The sequence below is a fragment of the Amblyraja radiata genome, chromosome 10 (assembly GCF_010909765.2).
Source record: "Amblyraja radiata isolate CabotCenter1 chromosome 10, sAmbRad1.1.pri, whole genome shotgun sequence".
NCBI classification, from domain to species: Eukaryota; Metazoa; Chordata; class Chondrichthyes; order Rajiformes; family Rajidae; genus Amblyraja; species Amblyraja radiata.
The window spans coordinates 6,922,617-6,950,012 of record NC_045965.1 but is presented as its reverse complement, the minus strand read 5'-3'; the positions used below and the strand labels follow the sequence as shown (position 1 = coordinate 6,950,012).

At 43.7% G+C, this 27,396-nt stretch overlaps 1 protein-coding gene across 1 annotated transcript in view; it reads right to left on the bottom strand.

Moving 5' to 3' along the window:
• Positions 1–27,396, bottom strand: part of dph5 (diphthamide biosynthesis 5) — a 34,569-nt gene that overhangs the window by 6,783 nt on the left and 390 nt on the right. Inside the window, exons 2-5 of the mRNA XM_033027933.1 lie at positions 24,427–24,551; positions 21,077–21,185; positions 3,088–3,208; positions 107–146 (exon numbers count right to left, since the gene is read on the bottom strand). Of these exons, the coding sequence (XP_032883824.1) occupies positions 107–146; positions 3,088–3,208; positions 21,077–21,185; positions 24,427–24,551 (395 nt within the window). The remainder of the gene's footprint in view (positions 1–106; positions 147–3,087; positions 3,209–21,076; positions 21,186–24,426; positions 24,552–27,396) is intronic.

The following is a 27,396-nucleotide window of genomic DNA, read 5'->3' as shown; positions in this document are numbered from 1 at the left end:
CCGTTCTTTTAGTGCATAATCTATGCTGCTAGCAGGTTTGGTAATGTAGTGTTTCCAGTCTTGCTACATCAAAATTATTTGCTCCCTAAACAAAGGAGAAACTTGCCTCATTAGATTTTCCAGCGTTTGTTCCTTTACTTTGATGTCTGCAAAAAAAAAAGATGATTTACAAAAAACAGCCAAATCTATATTTCTGTTTCAGTCTGCTCCCCATGAATGGGAAAATATTAGAATGCTCCATAAAATGTTGCTGTTTCAATAACTTATCAGGCGTCCAATGAACATATTTGAATTTTCCTTCTCATTGCTGAACTGAAATGGGTAAACATTACTTTATGAGGAAAATATATTTGTCTACTTTAAATTAAGTCACTTAGTGCAGGTAATATCAGATATCAAAATAGAATGAGTATATTGTTAATGGCAGCAAATATTGCTAAAACAAGAGTGTTTTATTGTGTGCATGTTTGAGCATTAACATACATAGGCAATATACAAAGAGGATGTCTGCCTCTTTGTAGGGTACGTCTAACAATCCATGTTCCAGGCGTAGACTGGCCCTAACCCCAAGGTCTATCTCTGCTACACTGATGACAGCATTGGGGCTGCCTCCTGCACCCATGCAGAACTCATGGACGTTATTAACTTCACTACCCAGTCTCACTTTGTCCCTGCATTTCATAATCTTAGCTCTCTCATGCAACATCTCACCAGCATTTCATGTCTGGTGTCTCCTTTGGTAGTAAACCTAAACAAAAGAATATAAAAGCCATGAAATGATGGTTACAAGTAATGAAACATAAACAAATGAACGCTAAGATTATGAAATGCAGGAACAAAGTAAGACTAGTGAAACATTTTAAATTGGGCTGATTGGAACTTGCAGATGGTGCAGTTTCCATTCATCTTCTGTCTGTTCTTTTAGAATAGAATAGCCTTTTATTGTCATCCAGACCGAAGTCTGAACGAAATTTAAGCAGTCATACATATAATACAATACAATAAAAAACAACAATAAACACATATTAACATCCACCACAGTGAGTCCACCCAACATCTCCTCACTGTGATGGAGGCAAAAGTCTTAGGGCTGCAGTCTCGTCCCTCCTCTTCTCCTTCTGCGCTGAGGCGATACCCCCCGGGCGATGTTAAAACCTGTCCTCGCGGCTCAAACACCGCGGCCCGGGGTAGTCGAAGCTGCCGCTCACCAGACCTGCTGACGCAGCCGCTGGCCCGCGGCCGAACCCCCGGTCTCAGGCCACCGCCACCAGAACTGCCGTCCCAGCCCCCGGAGCATCGTTCCAGCCCCGAGCCGGATCGCCCTCACGTGAGTACTGTCACCGTCTCAGCCTCGCGCCAGGCCGCCGCTCCTCCCTCGCGCCAGGCCGCCCCGACCGGGCACCGCTCCTCCCTCGCGCCAGGCCGCCCCGACCGGGCGCCGCTCCTCCCTCAGGCTGGGCCGCCCCGACCGGGCGCCGCTCCTCCCTCAGGCTGGGCGCCGCTCCTCCCTCAGGCTGGGCCGCCCCGACCGGGCGCCGCTCCTCCCTCAGGCTGGGCCGCCCCGACCGGGCGCCGCTCCTCCCTCAGGCTGGGCCGCCCCGACCGGGCGCCGCTCCTCCCACGGGCTGGGAACGCCGTACCTCCCCGAGCTCGGCTACTCCGACGGGAGCACCGTTCCTTCCTCGGGCCGGCCGTCACAGCCCCTCACGAAAGCCCTGTTCCAGCCCCGAGCCGGGCCGTCCTCACGGGAGCGAGCTCAGTGCGAGTCCTGGCGGGCTCTGCCTCCTGAGCCTCGAGGTCGCCAGCTCCGCCATTAGGCCTCAGCGCAGACGGAGGCAGAGAAGGGGAATACGACAAAAAAAGTCGCATTCCCCCGCAGGGAGAGACAGCAACCCCCGTTTCAACCCCCCCCCCCCCAAAACACAAACTAAAAACCAAAACTAGACTAACCAAAACGAAAATAAACAACCCAAAAAACACAAAACAAACAGGACTGCCGGAGAGCCGCTGCAGCCAGAGCCGCGCCGCCACTAGAGCCGCGGTGCTAGAGCTAGAATAACACTGAATAACTCCCTCTCCTCTCCCCCCCCTCTCCTCTCCCCCCCCCCCTCTACTCCCCCCTCTCCTCTCCTCCCCCCCTCTCCTCCCCCCCTCTCCTCTCCCCCCTCTCCTCTCCCCCTCTCCTCTGCTCTCCCCTCTCCTCCCCTCCTCTCCTCCACCCCCCTCTCCTTCTCTTCCCCCCTTCTCCTCCCCCCTCTCCTCTCCCCCCCCTCTCCTCCCCCCTACCCCCCCCCTCTCCTCTACTCCCCTCTCTCCTCTACTCCCCCCTCTCCTCTCCTCCAATCCCCCCCTCTCCTCCTCCCCCCCTCTCCATCCCCTCCCCCACCGTCCCTCCCCTACCCCCTCCCTGCTCCCCACCTCTCCCCCGCCCCTCATCTCACCCCCCTCTCTCCCCCTCTCCCCCCCCCTCTCTCCTCCCCCCCCCTCCATTAGCGTGAGTGCGGGAAGGGGGGTAGTTAGTGTGTGATGCTGCATGCCGCCTCCCCCCCCACAACCGCACGTTGGGGGAACAGACCCAACGGGTCTGCACTTGGTCTAGTGATAACTAAAAATAACACCTTCAGAAACTAAGTGTCTGGGATTGCTGAATATGGATGAGTATGTCAAATCAAGTTGAACATCCAACAATATGGTTATAGGATAACAGAATCTGAAGTTTACAAAAAAAATCTATCATTAAGTTCTTATAAGCAATAAGACAATGTCAATGTTTTCCAATGAAACCTGATTTATAAAGTGCTGGGAAGAAGACAGAACAATGGAATGGGGTGGTTAAGATGTACAAAACGTACTGCCTCAACCTAATTTTGGAAATCAAACATCCACATTTGTAAAGGATTTGTGAAGAATTTACTTTGGAAAATGACTTCTTCATGCAAACACTTTCAAATCTGAAGTTATATTTGGTTGTGAAATAAAACATTTTGATAAATTGATATCAGCACCAACCTTTTGAAAAGGTAATCATTTAGTCTGGTTTACCCATGCAAATGCCAGCAGAAGATAAAAGGAAGAAGTGTCACTCACCAAGTAAGCATAAAGTGTGAACTCCACTCTGTCGGTTCCTTTTGATTTTGTCATAGAAGCTTTCAGGTTTCCATGTCTCTGTCCAGAACACAATGGAAACTATTTCTCCAAAATTGTACAACTAGGAAAAAAACAAAAGAAAAATCAATCAATACTTGACCAAAGGGGTGGTACAGTGGTGCAGAGGGTGGCATAGTGAAGCAGTGGTAGTACTGCTGTATCACAGTGCCAGAGGCCTGGGTTCGATCCTGACTAGACAATAGACAATAGGTGCAGTAGGTCATTTGGCCCTTCGAGCCAGCACCGCCATTCAATGTGATCATAGCTGATCATCCCCAATCAGTACCCCGTTCCTGCCTTCTCCCCATATCCCCTGACTCCGCTGTCTGTAAGAGCCCTATCTAGCTCTCTCTTGAAAGTATCCAGAGAACCGGCCTCCACCGCCCTCTGAGGCAGAGAATTCCACAGACTCATAACTCTCTGTGAGAAAAAGTGTTTCCTCCTCTCTACGTTCTAAATGGCTTACTCCTTATTCTTAAACTGTGGCCCCTGGTTCTGGACTTCCCCAACATCGGGAACAACAGGTGCTATTTGTACAGAGTTTGTACATTCTCCCTGTGACCACTTGGGTTTTCTCCGGGCGCTCCGGTTCCCTCAGGTTTGTAGGTTAATTGGTGTCTACAAATTGCCCCGTTTGTAGGATGCGAAACTGGGATAACATGGAACTAGTGTGCAGGTAATCTTTGTGTGTGTGTCTCAGTGGCTGAAGGGCCTGTTTCCACGCTGCATTTCTAAATGAGGAGAGGATTCAGGTGCAAAGGGACTTGGAAGTGCTGGTACAGGGTTCACAAAAGGTTAATTTGCAGGTTGAGTTGGTAGCAAGGAAGGCAAATGCAATGTTAGCATTCACTTTGAGAGGACAAGAATATAAAAGCATAGATGTAATGTTGAGGTTTTCTAAGCTGCTGGTCACACCATATTTGGAATACTGTGAGTAGTTTTGTGCTCCATATCTGAGGAAGGATGTGCTGGCATCATAGGGTCTAGAGGAGGTTTACCAGTATGATCCCAAGGATGATTCTTTATCAGTTGGGCAGGTTGGCTGAGGAATGATTAATGGAGTTTAATACAGTTAAGTGCAAAGTATTGCATTTTGGAAACACAAGCCAGGGTAGGACCTACAAAGCAAATGGTAGGGCTCTGGGTAGTGTTGTATAGCAGTGGGATCTAGGTGTGTAAGTATACACATAGTTCCTTGAAAGTAGCGTTACCAATAGATAGAGTGGTGAAGAAAGCTTTCAGCACATTGGCCTTCATCAGAGTATTGAGGTTATGTTGCAAGTGTACAAGGCATAGGTGAGGCCACATTTGGAGTTTTGTGTTCAGTTTTGGTCACCCTGTTATACGAAAGATGTTGTTAAGTTGGAAAGGGTACAGAGAAGACATGAGGATGTTGTCAGGACCCGAGGGCTTGAGCTATAGGGAGAGGTTGAACAGGCTGCGATTTTAATCCTTGGTGTGCAGGATGAGGGGTGATCTTACAGAGGTGTATACGATCATGAGGGAATTAGATTGGATCAATGGTTCTTTGTTTCTACTTTGGGCGGTCACGGTGGCGCAGCAGTAGAGTTGCTGCCTTACAGCGAATGCAGTGCCGGAGACCCGGGTTTGATCCCGACTACTGGTGCTGTCTGTATGGAGTTTGTACGTTCTCCCCGTGACCTGCGTGGGTTTTCTCAGAGATCTTTGGTTTCCTCCCACTCTCCAAAGACGTACAGGTTTGTAGGTTAATTGACTTGGTAAATGTAAAAATTGTCCCTAGTGAGTGCAGGATAGTGTTAATGTGTGGGGATCGCTGGTTGGTGCGGACCCGGTGGGCCGAAGGGTCTGTTTCCGCGCTGTATCTCTAACATAACCTAACCTACTTATACAATGATACTCTGTTACTCAGTAATTTCTTACTCGGTTATAGCGGACAAGCAGCAATAACAGACACCAACCCCACATTTTAAGCGGAGAATTGCAATGATTCATCGCCCTTTGTATCAAGAAGTTTTTTCTAATCTTTGTCCTGAACAGCCAACCTCTTATTTTAAGATTTTGTCCCCGGTTCTTGACAATTGCAGCCAGGGTAAGTGTCAACCTTGCATCAGGTAAGAACTTCTCTTGTTTCAATCATCTTCCCAGTCAAAATCTTCTTAATCACTCCTCAGGAATTAGCCTCAGGTGAACCCTTGCTGCACTCCCTGTGGCAAGGTATACAGCAGAGCTATGCATGATATTCCAGATGCAGTCTCATCTACTTTGCTACTCAAATCCTCTATCAATGAATGCCAACATATCATTTCCCTTTTCAATTTCCTGTGCCTGCATGTTTACTTTCAGTGATATCTGTACAAGGCCATCTAGATCTTTCTGAACATCAACATCTTGCATTCTCTCACCGTTAGAAAAATATTGTTCCCCCCCCCCCCCCCCCCCCCCCCCCCCTCCCCAAGGTGGATAACCTCACATTTTCCACGGGATATGACATTCCACCTGTCATACCCTCAACAATTCCTTTAGCGTACCCATATCTTTCAAAATGTTTTTCAAAGCAGGGATCAAGTATATCCCTGGAGGAGTTTCGGGAAGTGAGCATACTTAAGAAGGAAATCAGGAGGGCAAAAAGGAGGCAGGAGATAGCTCTGGCAGATAATCTGAAGGGAAATCAAAAGAGATTTCATTAGTACATGAAGGGAAAGGGTATGACTACAGAGAGAACAGGGCCCCTTAGAACCAAAGCCGTCATCTCTGCGTGGAGCTGCAGGAGATGGCAAGTACTCAATGAGTAAATCTCCTCTGTTTTTATCGTGGTGAAAGACATGAAGACTGGGGAAATTGGGACAGATAATGACGGTAGCTTGAGGTGCTGAAACGTATTGAAGATAGATCAATCTCCCGGGCCCGAGGACACTGTGGGAAGACAGAGAAGAAATCTATGAATCAGCATTCGACACGGGTGGCTAATGTTGATCCTCTATTCAAGAAGGGTTGCAAGGAAGAGCCTGGGAACTATAGGCCAGCGAGTCTAATGTCTGTGCTGGGCAAGTTACTAGAGAGTATGCTGAGAGCTAATATATATATGCATTTGGATAGACAGGGCCTGATCAGGGATTGGCAGCGTGGTTTTGTAAGTGGAAAATAGTGTTTCACAAATCTGACTGAGTTTTTTTAAGAAAGGGGCAGCACAGTGGTGCAGCGGTAGAGTTCCCTTACAGCACCAGAGACCCGGGTTCGATCCTGACTACGGGTGCTGTCTGTACGGAGTTGGTATGTTCTCCCTCTGATCACGTGGGTTTTCTCTGGGTGCTCCTGTTTCCCCCCACATTCCTAAGACGTGTCGGTTCATTGGCTTCAGTAAATTGCCCCTAGTGTGTAGGGTATGAAACTGGGAAAACTAATGTACGGATGATCATTTGCCAACAGGGACTTGGTTAGCCGAAGGTCCTATTTCCATTCTGCATCTATAAACTAAACAACCAAAAAGGATAATGAGGGCAAAGCTGCGGACATTGTCTAAATGGACTTCAGCAAGGCATTAAATAAGGTTCTGCACGGTAGGCTGCTCTGGAAGGTTAAATTGCATGGGATCCAGGTAGAGCTAGTCAACTGGATGAAGAATTAGTTCATGGAAGGATGCAGAGGGTGATCGTGGAAGATAGTTTTTCGGATTGAAGGCTGGTGACTAGTAGTATAGAAACATAGAAACATAGAAAGTAGGTGCGAGAGTAGACCACCAGGTCCGTCGAGCCCGCACCGCCATTCGCTCATGGCTGAACACTAAACAGACACACTTACCCACAAACAGTAGACACAAGACACAGAACACAAGACACTACCCTCCCCTTTATACCGCTATCACCCCTCTCCACCCCAAAAACCTCGTGATCTCCTGGGGGAGGCAAAAAAACGGATAAAAACCCAGGTCCAATTCGGGAAAAAAATCCGGGAAATTCCTCTCCGACCCCAATCTAGGCGATCGACACTTGTCCAGGAGATCACTCAGGTCTTACTATACTAACCATACCTAGGTCCATATCCCTGCCCTCTCCCCGTAGCCCCTTATCCCCTTGGCAGCTAAAAAACCATCTATTTTAGTCTTAAATATATTTAAAGTTTCTGCTTCCACTGCTCCCTGGGGCAGTGAATTCCATAAATTAACCACCCTCTGGGTGAAGAAGTTCTTCCTCATCTCAGTTTTAAAAGAGCCCCCCCTTATTCTGCAACTATGTCCCCTAGTTCTAGTTTCCCCGATCATTGGGAACATCCTCGGTGCATCCACCCGATCAAGGCCCCTCACGATCTTATATGTTTCAATGAGATCGCCTCTCATTCTTCTAAACTCCAAAGAGTAGAGTTCCAGCCTACTTAACCTTTCCTCATATGTCAATCCCCTCATTGCAGGAATTAATCTTGTAAACCTTCGCTGCACTGCCTCCAGGGCTAGTACATCCTTTCTTAAGTATGGACCCCAGAACTGTACACAGTATTCCAAATGTGGTCTCACCAATACTGTGTACAGCTGCAGCAAGACCTCCGTGTTTTTATACTCAATCCCCCTAGCAATAAAGGCCAAAACTCCATTGGCCTTCCTGATTGCTTGCTGCACCTGCATACTAACTTTTAGTGATTCATGTACTAATACCCCTAGATCCCTTTGCGTTGCATTACAACGCAGCTCCTCCTCATTTAGAAAATAACTTGCCCTATCATTTTTTTTCCCAAAGTGAATGACTTCACATTTATTAGTATTAAACTTCATCTGCCAAGTTGTTGCCCACTCACCTAGCTTATCTATATCCTTTTGCAGACTCTTCCTATCCTCCTCATCCCCTACTTTTCCTCCCATTTTTGTATCGTCCGCAAATTTTGATATATTACACTTGGTTCCCTCCTCCAAATCATTTATATAAATTGTGAACAACTGGGGTCCCAGCACCGACCCTTGCGGAACCCCGCTAGTTACCGGTTGCCATCCCGAGTATGAACCATTTATCCCCACTCTCTGCTTCCTATTTGTTAGCCAATCCTCTACCCATGCTAATATATTACCCCCAATTCCATAATTTTTTATTTTTAGCAATAGTCTCTTATGTGGCACCTTGTCAAAAGCCTTTTGGAAGTCCAAGTATACCACATCCACCGGTTCCCCTTTATCCACCCGGGTTGTTACTTCCTCAAAGAATTCGAGCAAATTCGTTAAACAGGACTTCCCCTTCACAAAACCATGCTGGTTCTGTCCGATGAAGTCATGTTTATCCAAGTGCCCCGTTAGTGTTTCTTTAATAATTGTCTCTAACATTTTACCCACCACCGATGTTAGACTAACCGGTCTATAGTTACCCGCTTTCTGTTTACTTCCTTTTTTAAATATAGGTGTTACATTGGCCATTTTCCAATCCACTGGGACCGTTCCTGCCTCCAGGGAGTTTTGGAAAATTATCACCAATGCATCCACAATCCCCACCGCTATCTCCCTCAAGACCCTTGGATGTAATCCATCAGGCCCAGGGGATTTATCCTCCTTCAGTCTCATTAATTTCCCTAATACCACCTCCTTGGTGATCTTAATAGTATTTAGCTCCTCCATTCCTACCGCCCCCTGTTTATCCAACGTTGGAATATTTTTTGTGTCTTCTATGGTGAAGACTGATACAAAATACTCGTTTAATGCCTTTGCCATTTCCATGTTCCCCACCAACAACTCTCCAGTCTCACCCTCCAATGGACCAACGTTCACCTTAGCCACCCTTTTTCTTTTTATATAGCTATAAAAACTCTTACTATTAGTTTTTATGTTGTTTGCTAAATTCCTAAATGCCTCAGGGGTCAGTGCTGCACACAATTGGATCAGACTGTTGCGCTGGGGGCCTCCTGGAGTTTATTTATTGAACCTTTTAGTGAAACAAAATTATAAATTTTAATATTATCCATCTTGGCAGGAAAATAATTTTTAATGTGGCCAACCTGGTAATTATAGACAATATTATATAAAGAATTTATTGTAACAAAATATCTCAAAAGGCATCATTGAGTGATTTTCAAGCCACGGAAGTAACTTTTTGAAGGAATGACAAAACACCCAGTTAAATAATTACATATTAAGCAGCGTCATAAAGGAGAGTTGGACAGATTAAGGAAAGAAATTCAGAACCAAATAGCCCAAGGCAACCCTGCTAAAGAGGAAGAAAATTGGGTATGGCAGTGGACAGGGCGAAGGAGCAGAGATCTTGGATGTTTGTATGATGAATCACATTGTATCCTCCAATTGTCTATGTTTGGAGCCATGGGAAATCCAGTATTGTACAGTTAAGTGTGCAGCACAAATGGAACCACTACACAGGAAGCTTCTAAATACTTTGATCAGGAATTCCATTCTATAAATAAAAAAATGAATTCAATTAAAAAAAAATAGCACAAATTGTAGTATGGGTTATGAGAGTTGTTAATTAAAAACGACCAACTATGGAGGTTTCACCTGCATCCAGGAGTTCAATGTTGAAGTGTATTTTCTGATCTTAACATAAAACAATACGTAAGGTTAATTTAGATCCATAAAAAAATCAAAATTCCTAATAAAATGTTGTTTATCAGTCTAACATTTGTATAATAAAGACTGAAATGCAGGTCCCCGATGGCTCTGCTATCTCAAGTTTTGATCAACTGATACATACAAACAGCAAAGAACCCGGATTTGCTCCTGAATAGAATGTTGTGCCTTATTAGTAGTGCCCTGAAAGTGATTTAGTAGCACTGCACTTGATAGAATATCACATGGCGATGTTGTTAGAGAAGACTACATAATGAATAGGAATGTATAGGAGGGTTCCTGCCATATATGACAATTGTAACCAAAAAGCAGTGCAAATCTTCAGGCAAGATGGCGTAAAATAACTAGGATAAAATAGATACAAAGAACTGCTGCTTATTTATTTTTAATCCAATTTCTGGAATTGCTCTCGTCACTCCAGTAAACCCATTCTTACGCAAGTACTTTTTCTCTAGAGTATTCAGTATTCAAGTATTGAGTAATAAGTATTCAAAACTAGATACAGATGATTTGTGCAGGAAACTATTTCAAATCTAAATATTAAAAAACTGTACTTCTGAATAAAGAGAACCATTCTTAACAATGTTCATGAATTTTCCCACCATAACACCCTCCTCTCCATCTCCCTCTCCTCACCCCTCTCCTCCTCTCCCCCCCATCCCCCACCCCTCTCTCCCCCCACCCCCTTCCCCCTCTCCCCCTCTTCCACCACTCCCCCCTACCCCTCTCGCCCTCCCTCCCCACTCTTCCACTCCTTCTCCCTCCCGCTGTCCAACTGTGCTAATTCAAGGTGCCTCAAAAGACAGCACTAATCTTCAACACGGTTCAATAAATCAAAACTTCATAATTGAAAGATGCAGCATCAGCTGAGTTGCCACTGCTCTATTTATCTACCAAATGAAATACCATTATGGAAGTGAAAACTGGAAGTGAAGCTATGGATCTCCGCATAAATGGTAAGAGTCTCCATTTCCCTCAAAACCTGCTTGATTGTAGGAATACATTATGTATTGATCTAAGTATTCATCTCAATGCTTTAATATATGAAGAACCTATATAAAAAGACACATCCAACATTGCAGTATGTTAATAAGCTAGAAAATAATTAGCAAAGGGCTCATGATAAGTTACTAAGCTACAATTGAGACAGTTTAATTTTGGGTTTTAAAAGCAGTAGAAATACACGAGGAAAGGAATATGCTGAAAAACATACTCTTCTACATACAATGCTCTACATCAGTGGTTCTCAACCTTTTTTCAGTGATGTACCCTCTGTGAAATATTTTTTCAGCCAAGTACCCCCTAACCAGCGCAAAAATATAGGCCTACATATATGTAGGCCTATATTTTAAAATCTCACGTACCCCCAGGGGTACGCGTACCCCCATTTGAGAACCACTGCTCTACATAATGTTTGGGACAAAGACCCATCATTTATTTATTTGTCTCTGTACTCCACAATTTGATATTTGTAATAGAAAAAAATCACATGTGGTTAAAGTGCACATTGTCAGATTTTAATAAAAGCCATTTTTATACATTTTGGTTTCACCATGTAGAAATTACAGCAGTGTTTATACATAGTCCCCCCATTTCAGGGCACCATAATGTTTGGGACACGGCAATGTCATGTAAATGAAAGTAGTCATGTTTAGTATTTTGTTGCATATCCTTTGCATGCAATGACTTCTTGAAGTCTGCGATTCATGGACATCACCAGTTGCTGGGTGTCTTCTCTGGTGATGCTCTGCCAGGCCTGTATTGAAGCCATCTTTAGCTTATGCTTGTTTTGGGGGCTAGTCCCCTTAAGTTTTCTCTTCAGCATATAAAAGGCATGCTCAATTGGGTTCAGATCAGATCAGGTGATTGACTTGGTCACTCTAGAATTGACCATTTTTTAGCTTTGAAAAACTCCTTTGTTGCTTTCGCAGTGTGTTTGGGATCATTGTCTTGCTGTAGAATGAACCGCCGGCCAATGCGTTTTGAGGCATTTGTTTGAATTTGAGCAGATAGGATGTGTCTATACACTTCAGAATTCATTATGCTACTACCATCAGCAGTTGTATCATCAATGAAGATAAGTGAGCCAGTACCGTCAGCAGCCATATATGCCCAGGCCACAACACCCCCACCACCGTGTTTCACAGATAAGGTGGGATGCTTTGGCAGTTCTTTCTCTTCTCCATACTTTGCTCTTGCCATCACTCTGATATAAGTTAATCTTCGTCACATCTGTCCACAAGACCTTTTTCCAGAACTGTGGTTGCTCTTTTAGGTACTTCTTGGCAAACTGAAACCTGGCCATCCTTTTATTGCAGCTAACCAGTGGTTTGTATCTTGCAATGTAGCCTCTGTATTTCTGTTCATGAAGTCTTCTGCGGACAGTGGTCATTGACACCAGAAGAATATGCTGAAGAGAAAACTGAAGGGGACAAACCCCCAATACAAACATAAGCTGAAGATGGCTGCAATACAGGCCTGGCAGAGCATCACCAGAGAAGACACCCAGCAACTGGTGATGTCCATGAATCCACACCTGACTCCTGAAGAGTGTTTCTGATCTGTCAGACAGGTGTTTGGGGATTTTTCTTTATTACAGAGAATTCTTCTGTCATCAGCTGTGGAGGTCTTCCTTGGCCTGCCAGTTCCTTTGCGATTAGTAAGCTCACCAGTGCTCTCTTTCTTCTTAATGATGCTCCAAACAGTTGATTTTGGTAAGCCTATGGTTTGGCTGATGTCTCTAACAGTTTTATTCTTGTTTCTCAGTCCCATAGTGGCTTCTTTGACTTTCATTGGCACAACTTTGGTCCTCATGTTGATAAACAGCAATAACAGTTTCCAAAGGTGATGGAAAGACTGGAGGAAAGTCTAGGTGCTGAGAGCTCTCTTATACCTGCATTATGGAGGCAATTAAACACATCTGAGCAATTACAAACGCCTGTGAAGCCATGTGTCCCAAACATTATGGTGCCCTGAAATGGGTGGACTTTGTATAAAAGCTGTGATTTCTACATGGTGAAACCAAAATGTATAAAAATGGCCTTTAATAAAATCTGACAATGTGCACTTTAACCACATGTGATTTTTTCTATAACAAATCTCAAATTGTGGAGTATAGAGGCAAATAAATAAATGATGGGTCTTTGTCCCAAACATTATGGAGGGCACTGTGGTTGTTGGGATTTCGAATAAAAGGACAGCATGTAGGACAGAATATTCAGGATATTGGGAAATACCATTGTGTTCTATTAAGCTCATCTTACTGCTAGAATTTGCTGAAACTAATTTTTAAGTTTGAAAGAATTTTTAAATGAACTATACTTTAAATACTAAAAGGCAGACAAAAATGCTGGAGAAACTCAGCAGGTGAGGCAGCATCTATGGAGCGAAGGGATAGGTGACGTTTCGGGTAGAGATCCTTCTTCAGACTGATGTGGGGTGGGAAGAAGAAAGGAGAGGGAGGGGACAGTGGGCTGTGGAAGAGCTGGGAAGTGGAGGGGAAGGCGGGAGAATGCAAGGACTTCTTGAAATTGGAGAAGTCAATGTTCATACCATTGGGGTGTAAACTACCGCCTATTCCTTCGCTGCCTGACCTGCTGAGTTTCTCCATCATTTTTGTCTACCTTCGATTGTTCCAGCACCTGCAGTTCTTTCTCATACTTTAAATACTAATGACTACTAACAATAATTTCCACGAATTTTAATAGAAATTATATTTAATGAGTTTCCAGATGTGATTCAGTTTGCTTCTAATACTGTGCCTGATAACATATTGCAAACATTTATTATTTGTTAAGGCAAAATAACTTTTTTTAATGCCAATATTAAATTTGCTCTACGATAATGTAATATTCACTTCTTCTCCCCCTGGTAGACTGATTTACTTTGAATCTTCAGGTGCAGGAAGCAGCCCTATATCTTTTAATATATAATTGACCTGTAATTTTGACTGAAAGGAAACATTAAAAATAAACAGATTACCAGGTCTTAACACATAAACCTCTATAGTCAACACTCAACACTTAACGATGCTTTGCAAAAATCAAGGACCAGAGTGTCACAGTGCGCGTCTTTAATTCTCAACCAATATCAATGAAATAACTGGGCTACTTTCACACTGCTTTTAGTAGAAGTTCATAATGCGGAAAAAACTGCACTGTGAAAGCTTACTTTCAACATTAAGGACTCCATATTGCAAATTATGGAAATGAAAGTATCACAGTTGTAATTTAATGCACAAAAACTACCATAGCAATTTAAATGCACAAAAACTACCATAGCAATTTAAATGCACAAAAACTACCATAGCAAGAAATCATTATTTTCCCTGAGAATAAAATTACAATTCAGACAGATATGACCAAGAATCCTCTTCCACATCCCAATTTACATAGGCTGTGACGAAGGCCCTAATTACAAAGAAACCAGACTGATGAAAAACCAACAAAGGTGTTTCCTGTTATGATGGTTTCTTTTAATGATAGATTCATCACTGAAAGAAAATGCATTTCCTTTCCAATGGGCTTTGATGGGTTTTTATGCCAGTCACATTATTTAGAAACTGAAGTACATAACATAATGCGATACTTGGAGTTGTGGTACACTACCAGTATTTCTTTATTTTCCATATTTTACTTTAGCTAACTGCATATTACAACTCAGGAGGCCATTCAGTCATCAGGTCTATGATGGTCCCTGCAAAGAAAACCCATCAGTCCCGCTCCTCCTTTTATTTTCCCTGCAGCCATGCAGCCTATTCTGTCACAAAATGTCTTTTGATCCTTCTATTATACAGTTGCATGAAGGATAATTTATTTTACCCAATTAGCCTAATCATGTATAAGAAGAAACTACAGATGCTGGTTTACACTGAAAATAGCCACAAAATGATGGAGTAACTCAGCGGGTCAGGCAGTGGGTCAGGCAGAAAAGGATTTGGGAACGTTTCATGTCGAGACCCATCCTGTCTGAAACATAGAAACATAGAAAATAGGTGCAGGAGTAGGCCATTTGGCCCTTCGAGCCTGCACCGCCATTCAATATGATCATGGCTGATCATCCAAATCAATATCCCATACCTGCCTTCTCTCCATAGCCCCTGATCCCTTTAGCCACAAGGGCCACATCCAGGGCTGCCAACTCTCACGCTTTGAGCGTGAGACTCACGCCCTCAAGCAAACTCTCACGCCCTCACGCTGATCAGAAATTTCTCACGCTCTGTGGTGAGAAATTCTGTGATCTACGAAAATTTCAAAACTCGGATAAACTGCATGGTCCGCGGGTGTTGGAGAGTCGGGGCTGATGGAGGGATGAGAGCAGAACCAGCGGCGGGAACAGATGCGGGGAGCCGGGACTGGCGATGTGTTTGCGGGGCTGGTGTGTCGCTCGCTGCAGCTCTGGCTATGGAGCACTCCGGACAGTGCAAGTCCCGGTCCGTCGGGGGCGTCAGAGGCATTGCGCCGCTGCCGTTGCCGCGAGAGTCTCTGTGCCGAAGGGACAGACTCTCAAATGGAGGTGGAGAGAGAGAGCGAGGGGAAGGAGTCAGGGAGACAGTGGGGGGAGAGAGAGGGGGTGAGAAGAGAGAGAGGGGAGAGACAGAGGGGGAGTGAATGGAGAGAGAGAGAAGAGGGAGGGGGGGAGAGGGGAGAGAGAGGTAGGGGAGAGAGGTAGGGGAGAGAGGGGGAGAGAGAGAGGGGTGAGAGGGAAGAGAGAGGGGGGGTGTGGAGATGGAGAGAGGGGGGGGAGTGTGGAGAGGGAGAGAGAGGGGGAGATAGAGAGGGAGAGAGAGGGGGAGAAAGAGAGAGAGGGGAGAGAAGGGGAGAGAGAGAAGAGGGGGAGAGAAAAGAGGGGGAGAGAAAAGAGGGGGAGAGAAAAGAGGGGGAGAGAAAAGAGGGGGAGAGAAAAGAGGGGGAGAGTGAGTTAGGGGAAAGAGGAGAGAGAGAGAGGGAGAGAGGGGAGAGAGAGAGGATAGAGAGAGGAGAGAGAGGGGGAGAGAGAGAGGTGGGGAGAGTGAGGTGGCAGGGAGAGAGGGGAAGAGAGGGAGAGAGGGGGAGAGAGAGGGGGTAGAGGAGAGAGAGAGCGGAAGAGAGGGGGGAGAGAGAGAGCGTCTCCGTGCCGAATTCGCCTAGGTGACCGGCATGGATCAGGCTGCGGCTCGGTGCATCCTGGAGGACAACCAGTGGCTGCTGGAAGTAAGTACCAAGCACTGGGTAGAAACGGTGGAAGATAGTGGACTTCAAATGCGGGTGGTTGGTGAAAGCATCCTGCTTGCCTGCTAGATTTTCACTTACTGTAACTGCAGGAAAAATGTTCCAGATGTTGGGGGCGTTTAGAACCATGGGTCACAGTTTAAGAATAAAGAGGGGGCCAGTTAGGACCGAGATGAGAACAAACTTTCTTCACGCAGAGAGTTGTGAATCTGTGGAATTCTCTGCCACAGAAGGCAGTGCAGGCCAATTCACTGGATGTTTTCAAGAGAGTTACATTTAGTTGGGGCTAACGACATCAAGGGATATGGGGAAAAAACAGGAAAGATGTACTGATTTTAGATGAATAGCCATGATCATATTGAATGGCAGTGCTGGCTCGAAGGACCGATGGCCTATTCCTGCACCTATTTTCTATGTTTCTATGCTTGAGTATATGGCAATAAAACTCGATCACTTAATTTTGAAGCATTCATGCATGGTGGAGGTATAATGTAGTCATAGAGTGATACAGTGTGAAAACAGGCCCTTCGGTGCAACTTGCCCACACCCGCCAACATGTCCCAGCTACGCTACCTGCTTTTGGTTCATACCTGTCCTATCCATGTATCAATCTAACTTTTTCTTAAATGTTGAGATGGTCCCTTAAAAAGTTACTTCTTAAAAATACTTCATACAAATAACAATGAAATCATACTTCTACAGTGCACTAAAACATGATTATAATACATCAAATTTCAAAAAGTTCCTACTCTGGGAGGGGACACACTCTTCTTCCACACCCTCTCCCCACTCGGTTGCTCCACTACCCCCAAGGCCAGTGATCAGTGATCCCTTTCAAAAACGCTCCAATCCAATTTAAAGCATATATATTGCAGTGAAGTGTAAGTTAAAAGACTCGCTACAGTATGCACCATATTGCACAATTTCAAGTTGAAAAATGCAAACGTTCCTCCTCCCACCCCCACCCCCCCCCCCGAAACATTGCCTATTTCCTTCGCTTCATAGATGCTGCTGCACCCGTTGAGTTTCTCCAGCATTTTTGTGTACCTTTGATTTTCCAGCATCTGCAGTTCCTTCTTAAACAATATATTTGAAACACATATTGAAATACAACTCCTGGATCTTGGCCTTGGGGCCTCCATTTGTAACTGGCTTCTGTGTTTCATGATTGACGAAGCTCAGTCAGTTAAATCGGTCAGAACATTTCACCACTCCAACCCTCAACATCGTTGCTCTTTGGGGTTTTGTGCCCTGTCCTCTGCTTTACTCATTTTTGTCTACCCATGACTGTGTGGCCAAGTACAACACAACATGTTCTTAAAGTTTGCCCATGATACCATTCTTGTTGGCTGGATCAACAACTATGATGAGATGGAGATGAGGAAAAAGTTGGAGAACCCTTAATGTTAGCAAGACAAAAGAGTTAGTTCTTGACCCAATGAGCGGGGTGGTGAACACAACCCACCCTCATCAATGGATTTGCTACAGAAATGGTTGATAGCTTCAGGTTCCTTGGCATCAATAATACTAGCAAGCTAACCTAGACACTTTATATTGTTGCACTGATCAAAAAAGCATATCAGCACATTAACTCTCTTTGGCTTCTGGGAAGATTCGGAATGCCCTCGAGGATTTTCTAGAACATCTACAGATTTATGATAGAAAGTATTCTAACTTGATGCTCTCAGTCTGATATGGCAAAACTAATGTGCATAGAGTGGTGAACACAGTCTAGTCCACCACAGGCCTGACACATCCTTCCATCCCATCCATCATCATGGTGTGTTTTGCTTCAGGAAGACTAGTAGCATCGTCAAGGATGCCAAGCACTAGCTATTCTCTTTTCTCTCTTCTATCCTCTGGAAGAAGATACGGTAGCTTGAATGTTTGGATGTGTCGATGTAAGAGAAACGTCTTCCCCACTGATTCTTGAACCGTGCACCTCTTTCACACCCTATTCCCAGAGGAGATGCCGGGTAATCATATTATTTTTTACACCACATTGCATTACAATCCTTGCACCATTCTCCTGTTTTGGATGTCTTATTGTATATCATTACTATGAGATTTATGCAAACAAGGAATTTCATTAGACCTGGGCCTATATGACAATAAACTAATCTGAATTCAACCTGAATTTCAAAGAAACTGGACAAAAAATGTCAAGATTTCCAAGCACAAGTGGATGCAAAATGGACTGCACAAACTATTCGATGGTTTGAATCGAAGGCCAATCTCTTCTACTACGACAGAAGGAGCTGCATTTCTGACATAGAATATTTGTGTGCACACCATAATGTATGTTTCAACATTAGAATTGGGAAGAGCAGTAGGTAACACGACTACTTAAATTACTCTGTCATCCATGAGATCATGATTAATCTAACTTCACTTTCCTGCCACTTCTTCACAACTCTAAATTTTCCTACACCAGCTTTTTGCGTCTATTTTCAAGTATAGGCCAATCATGTCCAATTTCATCAGATTAACCTTTTATCCAAGACGTAAAGCACTTTCATCCAAACTGGTGCCAATTGGTGTCCAAGAGGTGCAGTATCAACCAATTTCTAAAGCTGTGTACTTCAGATATTTAAATATTTTCTACCCCTTGTTATAGAATTAGGAGAGTTATTTGGTCTTTACACTTTGAAAGGATTAAAGTACATTGAGAACTTAAAAGAGTGCAAGAGATTAAACTATTTATTTGTTGTAAACTGTATTGCCACAAAGATGGTTATTCATAATGCTCTAATAATTGTGATTGTAAAGCATATTAAATGGTGCATATCAAATTAAAAGGTTGTAAAAAGTGTCCTACTTTTTAAAAAAGTATTATTTAATTTTGCGAATATAAACTATAATTATCAGGATCAATGTTGAGAAGAAAATTAATATTTTATTCTTCAAATTTTCTACAAAACTGTACATAAAACTAATATATTCACAATCATCTAATACCCGGAGTCTTAGCAGATAACTATTAGTGTTTTAGTTAATTTTCCTCTGAAAATCCTTCTTTCCAGTTAAATTATTTACTTACATATTGAACTTAGCAACTTATACATAGCACTAGAACCCATTATTATATCGGCAGGTGTTATATATCAAAAGTACTTTTCACAATGGGTAACCATCATGCTGAGATTTATACCCACACAGTAAATTGTGATAGAAAACCAAACTCTTTTAAGCAAAGACTGCATCTTAAATCTATGAGTGACGGACAAATGTACATTAATATATTGTTTAAAAAATCTAAATATATTCAACCATGAGGTGAAACAGAATGGTGTATGATGCTGTACTATCTGCCAACACATGAAACAGTGCACAAATCACGTCAAACTAAATGACTAATAATACCGGTGACCACAAAGGGGCCACAGCTGTTTATAATGTATGGATGTGTAGCAGCTGTATTTTATAAATGTAGTAAAGATAAACAGAATTGAAGGACAGGAACCTCACACAGACAACACAACTCATGATATTGACTATGAAAGCGGAACAGACGTTTCTTTCTTTGCGTGATTGCTGTCGTATTACCAAAAATTAATTTTAAAGGATTACTCGTCATAATGAACTACAAAAATATACTGCAATAAAGAACTGACAAAGGAGGTAAATATTTGAGCTAATATTTGATTTCATGTACTTATAATGCAAAACTCGTCATCCCTTTGCGATTCAGTACTCAGAAATCTGCACAGGTATAAAACCTAATAACAAGAAACTGTATATGTTGGTTTGTACCAAACAGAGACTCAAAATGCTGGAGTAACCCATTGGGTCAGGCAGCATCTCTGGAGAAAATGGATAGGTGCCACATATCATTTGTCTTGCCTCTTCTCGCATCCAGTGTTTTTTTCCTGCTCCCTCCCCACCCCCACCCCCATCCACTCCCCCCCCCCCCCCCCCCCCCCCCCCCCCCCTCCCCACCTCCCCCCCCCCCCCCCCCCCCCCCCCCCCCCCATACCCCCCCCCCCCCCTGCAATCAGTCTGAAGAAGAGTTCCAACCTGAAACTTCACCTATGCATTTTCTCCAGAGATGCTGCCTGACCTGCTGGGTTACTCCAGCATTTTGCGTTTATCTCTGGTGCAAAACCATAAGATTGAGGACTTCTAATTGTTTTGACAGCTGACCCAACTCGAATCACCTACATAGTTAGGTTTCCAGTTAACATGGTTTAGGTAACCAGGCTCTACATAAAATACCAAACCTTGGTACATCTACTTATAAAGTGCCAGTCCAGCCCGTGGAGAGTTTGTTTTGATGCACAACACAATCTACACAACTCAGCCCCAAAAAACATCTTCCCGTGTGGGAAGACAACCAGCCAACCAAGCTTCCATTTTTAAGATTCTAATTCCTAGATTAATCTCTGTGGGATCTTGCCACTTGTGAATTAATGTTACGTTTACACACTTCAATGGTGACCACCCTTCAAAAGTATATTGTGATATCTAGAAGTCTTAAAAGGTGGTACACAAATTCACCTGCTGTCTTTATTTTTTTAAAAGAGCCAACACTTACTTATTATTAAAGCAACCAAAGCTAATATGTAGAAGATTTAGCGTTGGAGGGGAGTGTTTGCAGGGGTGGGCTGTAATGATGCTGCTGCAGCGAACACAGGGAGAATTGCATTTAAGTGAGTACGGTGAGGAAAATTATTTACTTATCACAAGTACCTGAAATTATGCTGCACTTGAAAACATAATAACTTATGAGTAAAGTCATAGAGTCAAAGAATCTTACAGCGTGGAAACATCTTGGGCAGGTATCACAAAGAAAAAATAAATCAATGTTAGAGAAGATATTCACAGCATATTATCTTCCAAATGAAATCAAGTTTTAATTGTTTTCACCTCTGATAATAATCTAAACATTTATTTGTTATACACAGATAATTTTACACCTTGCATACAACAAGAAATGTTATGTTACATATATCGTCCAAGTACAAATTGATAATAAATGCCAATTTTATTTACTCTGTGATGAAGTGGGGAGAGTATGAGGAAAAATTGTTGCTTATGTAAATGAAAATTAACTTTTCAGAATTATTTTTGTTTTTGCAGATAAGTATTATGAAAAGTTTGATCTGTGTGGATTTATTCAGAACATGAACCACAGAAACAGATGGGTGCAGTTTTTCAAATCGACAAAGCACATGCAAGAAGGGTTTACCTGTAGACCGCAACATCCGACTGCATTTAATATTGAAGCATTGTGTACAACACGATACTGAATTCCTGCTTTTACTGCTCGCAAAACTAGATCACTGTGTGTTGTTGCCCTGCAAGAGAACAGAGAACGTAGTGGAATAAATGCACAAATTGACACAGGACCACAAATCCCACATATCATTCCTGATCTAATCAAATTTTAGCAAAAATCTAACAAAGCTTTCTATCTAAAAGTGAACTATTTCCACTCTAAACTTCATCATACAAAATTCTTAAGGGGTTGGACAGGCTAGATGCAGGAAGATTGCTCCCGATGTTGGGGAAGTCCAGGACAAGGGGTCACAGCTTAAGGATAAGGGGGAAATCCTTTAAAACCGAGATGAGAAGAACTTTTTTCACACAGAGAGTGGTGAATCTCTGGAACTCCCTGCCACAAAGGGTAGTCGAGGCCAGTTCATTGGCTATATTTAAGAGGGAGTTAGATGTGGCCCTTGTGGCTAAGGGGATCAGAGGGTATGGAGAGAAGGCAGGTACGGGATACTGAGTTGGATGATCAGCCATGATCATATTGAATGGCGGTGCAGGCTCGAAGGGCCGAATGGCCTACTCCTGCACCTAATTTCTATGTTTCTATGTTTCTATCATAATCTTCCATCCTTTATTTGATCTTCTTAGAAATCATATATAAACAGACTATCTATAATGTCTAAAATATCTAAGATATTCCACCACGTGTACAATACAACACCCCAACGGCGAATGTTTCAATACATTTAATTATCCAGTATTGGTGTTCAAAATTGGGTAGGAAGAGTGCAAATATTCAATGCTTTGCTATAATTGCCTTTGAAAATTAAGGAGTATCATGCATAACTTCCTGGAACCGATTATAGGGGTGGACAAAATTCATGAACTCTTCTCTTCAAGTTAGATAGAGTTCTAGGGGCTAGTGGAGTGAAGGGACATGGGGAGAAGGCAGGCACGGGTTCTTGATAGGGGACGATCAGCAATGATCACAATGAATGGCGGTGCTGGCTCGAAGGGCCGAATGGCCTCCTCCTACACCTATTTTCTATGTTATATGTTCTATGTTCTCTTTTCATTATTTCTTGTTTATTTAATTTAAACTTAGGAGCTAAATGAAACTCCTCCAAGAGTCATCATGCAAGCATCACCAAAATGAACTAATTTGGCAGAAAACAATAAGTAAGGAAAAAACGGCGAATGTTTCAATACAAAAATCATATTGTCAAGAAACAGTGGTAGCCATTTCATACAATGATCACCAAAAACATCACTAAATTCCTGACAACCATGACCTCAGTCCCAGTAGCAATCTCAAACTTTGAAATTTATGTAATTCAAAAATAGTCTAATGGGCCTGTCCCACTTAGGCCACATGTTGTCGTTTCGTGTGTGTGTGTGTTCCACTCTGACAGTTCCAGTTACCAACTTGCCGGCAGTTGCCTGAAAAATTGCCTAAGTGGGACAGGACCATAACACACAGTCCAAACACACAGTCAAGTTTCATTGACCAAAATTTTTACAATTTTCCTCATCAGATGTACAACTCACATTGCTTTCTTCCGATCACATACACAAACCATACTGCTTTGTGTAGGAAGGATCTGCAGATGCTGGTTTAAACCGACTGGTTTAGACATAAACTGCTGGAGTAACAGGCAGCATCTCTGGAGAGAAAGGATGGGTGATATTTCGGGTCAAGACCCTTCAGGTAACAAAGGAAGTTTCATTCATTCACCCTCGTTAATCTACTGCTTAAAGCTTGACGTCCTTTCCTACAACCATAATGCTTTTATAATTGCATTAGGGTTTTAATGTTTTATCGAAAAGTGTTAAACTGATGCACGAGAAGACTAGGTAAATACCAGACTTGTAGCGGCAGACATAAGTTGAATTGATAGTCTACTGTTCCTGTTCTGAGAATACAATTTCCCACAAAGATACTGAATAGAAATATAAAGAATGTATTCCAGGTTTGGGAGTGGTAAATCCCTTAAAACAATGCTTTGTGGTGTGCAAGGCTGAGTGACCAAAGAGTAAAGGTTAATTTTATGAAGGACAGATTTAGAAAATAAATCGGAGTAATCTATTTACAGTTATGACTATAAGAATGTCAGGAAACAAATCTAACACAATACCCATTTAAAAAATAACTAACTGCTAAATCAGTAAAACTGATAATCTACCATGGAACAATTTGGAAATATCAATGGTTCAGTTTGACACGCCAGGCAACAAGTACAGGTGCACAACCTTTTATCCGAAATTCCGGAAACCGAAAAGCTCCGAAAACCGGACATTTTTTCCAGGATGTCGTCTGCACACCAAAGCTCGCGTTTGGCGCCAAACTTGACCCGAAACGACACACGGTCAACCCAGGTCTGTACTGCTGCAGCGGCTGCCTCCTCACCGGAGACCGGGGAGACACTTAAACATCTGTAAATCATTGCTTAAATGTTAGTCAGTTAGTTTGGAGGGCTTTTATGTGAAGGAGGGGGGTGAAGGGGAAAACTTTAATTCTTAGTCCCCTACCAGGCTCGAGAGGCGGGGAGTGGGCAATGCCTTACCGGGTCGCCGTGCAGTAAGCTCTGGAGCGCTGTGGCCGCCGACTCCCAACATTGCTGGAGCTGGGGCTGCGGGCGACCGGCCGCGGGCGGCGCCGGTTGTAGCTCCGACCCAGCAACTCTACCCCTGGCTGCGCGGCGCTCCAAATCCAGCGCCGCCCGCCCGCAGCCCCAGCTCCACGATGTTGGGAGTCGGCGGCCACAGCGCTCCGGAGCTTACTGCACGGCGACCCGGTAAGGCATTGCCCGCTCCCCACTGGTATCCCAGTGCTGTGGCCGCCGACTCCCAACATCGCGGAGCTGGGGCTGCGGGCGTCCGGCCGCGGGCGGGGCTGGATTTGGAGCGCCGCGCAGCCAGGGGTAGAGTTGCCGGGGTCGGAGCTCCAACCGGAGCCGCCCGCGGCCGGACGCCCGCAGCCCCAGCTCCGCGATGTTGGGAGTCGGCGGCCACAGCGCTCCGGAGCTTACTGCACGGCGACCCGGTAAGGCATTGCGTTTGACCAACAGACCAATTAATTCCTGAAAAAGGAATGAACACTACTTTAATTGTCCTATTCCCTTGTATTTTCTATTATTAGTTGTTGTATAACTAGAATTAATTGAATGAATATTCAGAACTGCACCCAAATGCATGGATCAGGACTTCACTGGAATGAGAAATTACTGATAAATTAGTATAATTTTAAAATAAAAATGATGAAATATATCCCAAGTTTTCCTATGTTTAGGTGAATTCCTGACATACAGTTAACAACTTACTTACCCAAATGGATCTCCTACTACAAGAAAGGCAACATCATTATCAGCAGCATCCCTTAAAATTTCATCAGCTTCTTGTTCAACCATCTCTCTTTCTGCAATAATTAGTTCACGACCATAAAACTCCTCCTATAAATGAAATGGAGCATAAATATATTTAGCTATGATTTACCCATTCAGACCGTGTTTAGGCATATTAGTCTAGCTTTTAGGTTGCTCATATTGATCGATTTTTACTGTTGATAACTCATTTGCATCCAGTTGATAACGGCTATTATTTTGCCACAACCTGTCCTAAATCATTATTTTTCAATGTTACCTGTAAAATATAGCTCACATGTTAGAATGAGATGATGAGGCAAGAAGCCAAAATCTGCTCTGGCAATGGAGAGTGATGATTATTGACAATTGAATCAATCTTTTCTGCACTTTTAAAGTAACAACATTAGGAAGTTTAAAAAAAATGAATATATTCATAACCGAAGGACAAATGGGTTTGGAAATGCTACTTGAATTTTACTCTCTTTAAACTCATAACACTGGGATCATAAAAACAATTTATCAAAACATCACATCCAGTTACTTGGTATACAACAGGGAAGACAAACCAAGATCCTCGTTTAAGAAGGAACTGCAGATGCTGGAAAATCGAAGGTACACAAAAATGCTGGAGAAACTCAGCGGGTGCAGCAGCATCTATGGAGCGAAGGAAATAGGCAAAGTTTCGGGCCGAAACCCTTCTTCAGTCTGAAGAAGGGTTTCGGCCCGTAACGTTGCCTATTTCCTTCGCTCCATAGATGCTGCTGCGCCCGCTGAGTTTCTCCAGCATTTTTGTGTACCAACCAAGATCCTTTATGGTTTTATGGTGCAGTTTTGTCAGTTTAATAACTACCTGCAATATTATTTCTGCATTGTTTTATTTGTACTATGAAACGTGGTTATTTATGTGCTTTCTCTCAGAATGAATTAAGTTTCCAGCATTTCTAGCAGCTTTGCTACTGAAGGATAAATGCTTGCAATCCATTAAGAAGATCAGCCACAGTATTGGTAAGATGATAATTCAATTTTGAAGATCAAACCGCACAGAGCAATTTTTAAAGAAATTTTTTTTTTTAACAACATGCAGAACTGTAATGGCATGATATTCAAACATTGAAGGTGTTGAAGAAACCCAAAGATGTCAACTTAACAATGATATTCACAGAATTATAATCAGGAACAGGAAGAATGACTGAGGTTCTTCAGCACATTGGGGTGACTGTTATAGCCTTTCCACTTTGAATGAGTACCCTTTCTATGAGAACAGCACGGTACCATAGTGTATGATGCACCACCAACCTAAATAATCACAGGGATATTACAGCATGAAATGCAATGATATAATCAAAATACATTCTCTTTATAATTGTATGTCTGGAGGGAATAAGCGAGTTCGGTATTCCGACTGCGCATGCCCAGGTCAAAGGTCACTATGCATAAACATGGCTGGAAAGCAGTGGAGCGGTGCACATGTACACCTTCATTTCTTGTTTATTTCTAGCTTTGATTCTTCTAGCTAAGGAAATACTGCTTTCAAACTATGAATTAGTTGCATTTATTGGTCGGGGTTGGGCCCCGGTCACCGGCGCTACGCGCACTGTTGAGTTGCTGCTGGGCCGTCCCCTCCTGGGTATCCCCGTCTGTGGGCGGCCGGAGGCATCGGGCCAGGCTTGCAGCCAGCGCAGGAAGAAGGCAGCTGAGTTGCCGCAGCGCTTTGTGTGTATCCCTGTTGATGGCTGGTGCTCAGCTTTTGCAGGCGCCAGGGGTGTTGACCGACGGCCGCTGGCGGGTTCCTCGGGAGTTGGAGCGGGGTTGGGCTGGAATTGGCGCTTCTTCTCCGCGCTGGCTGTGGGCATGGGGTCGCTGGTGTCGTCGGTCCGGGGCTGTCAGTTGGCCTGGCAGGTGGGTTTGAACTGGGGTTGGCACTGCTTTTCTGAGCTGGATGTGGCCTGGGGCCGTTGGTGTCGTCGGTCCAGGGTCGTCCCAGACGTCTCCGGCCGCCCCCTCGGGCGGGGATGGGACACCCGGGGGGGGGACGGGACGGTCCAGTGGCAGTTCGGCAGCGCTTGCGGCGCCGGGGACCCGAGTTCGATCCTGGCTGAGAATGAGGTGCGGGACTGTGTGCACGCTCCCCCCGTCTCCCACTCGCATCTGCCCCCTCTCTCTCGCTACTACACCCTGTTCTCCCGCTACCTGTTCGTTTGGGGGAGATGAAAAGTTGATCATTTATGGGAGTCTCTGGAATTGAGAATTTCATTGCTCATTCGTATTCATAGATGAGGCTGAATAATTCCATTCTTGAAATTAGCAGAATAGTGTTATTCGACTCAAAAAACTTTCATTGTTCTGTTCCAGTCTGGAATACATTAATTTTCCTATAATGTGACCACACGTCACCCACATTCCTCAGAATAAATATATTTTTTACACATAAATTATGAATAAAGATAGGAATTTATACAGTTTCTTCAGCTAGTGCTTCGTTCGTTTTTTCTTTATGGCGAATGACCTTTGACAAATCTCATGATTCCTTGCATTTTTCGGAATACCGAACTCGCTTATTGGGGAGATTATGAATAGGAAGGAACTGCAGATGCTGGGTTACACCAAAGATATACACATAATGTTGGAGTAACTCAGCCGGGCCAAGCAGCATCTCTGGATAGAAGGAATGGGTGACGTTTCGAGTCGAGATCCTTCTTCAGACTGAGAGTCAGGGGAGAGGGAGACACAGAGATGAGGAAGTGTAAGGTGTGAAAACGAGACATCAAAGGGGATGCAGGTCAAGGAAAATGTAGAATAGATCACTGTTAGCTAAGTGACAACGAAGCATACAGAGATAACATTTAATCAGGGGAACATTCAGACTGGTTGGAGAACTGGGAAGGGGGAGGGATGGAGAGAGAGGGCAAGCAAGGGTTACTTGAAGTTAGAC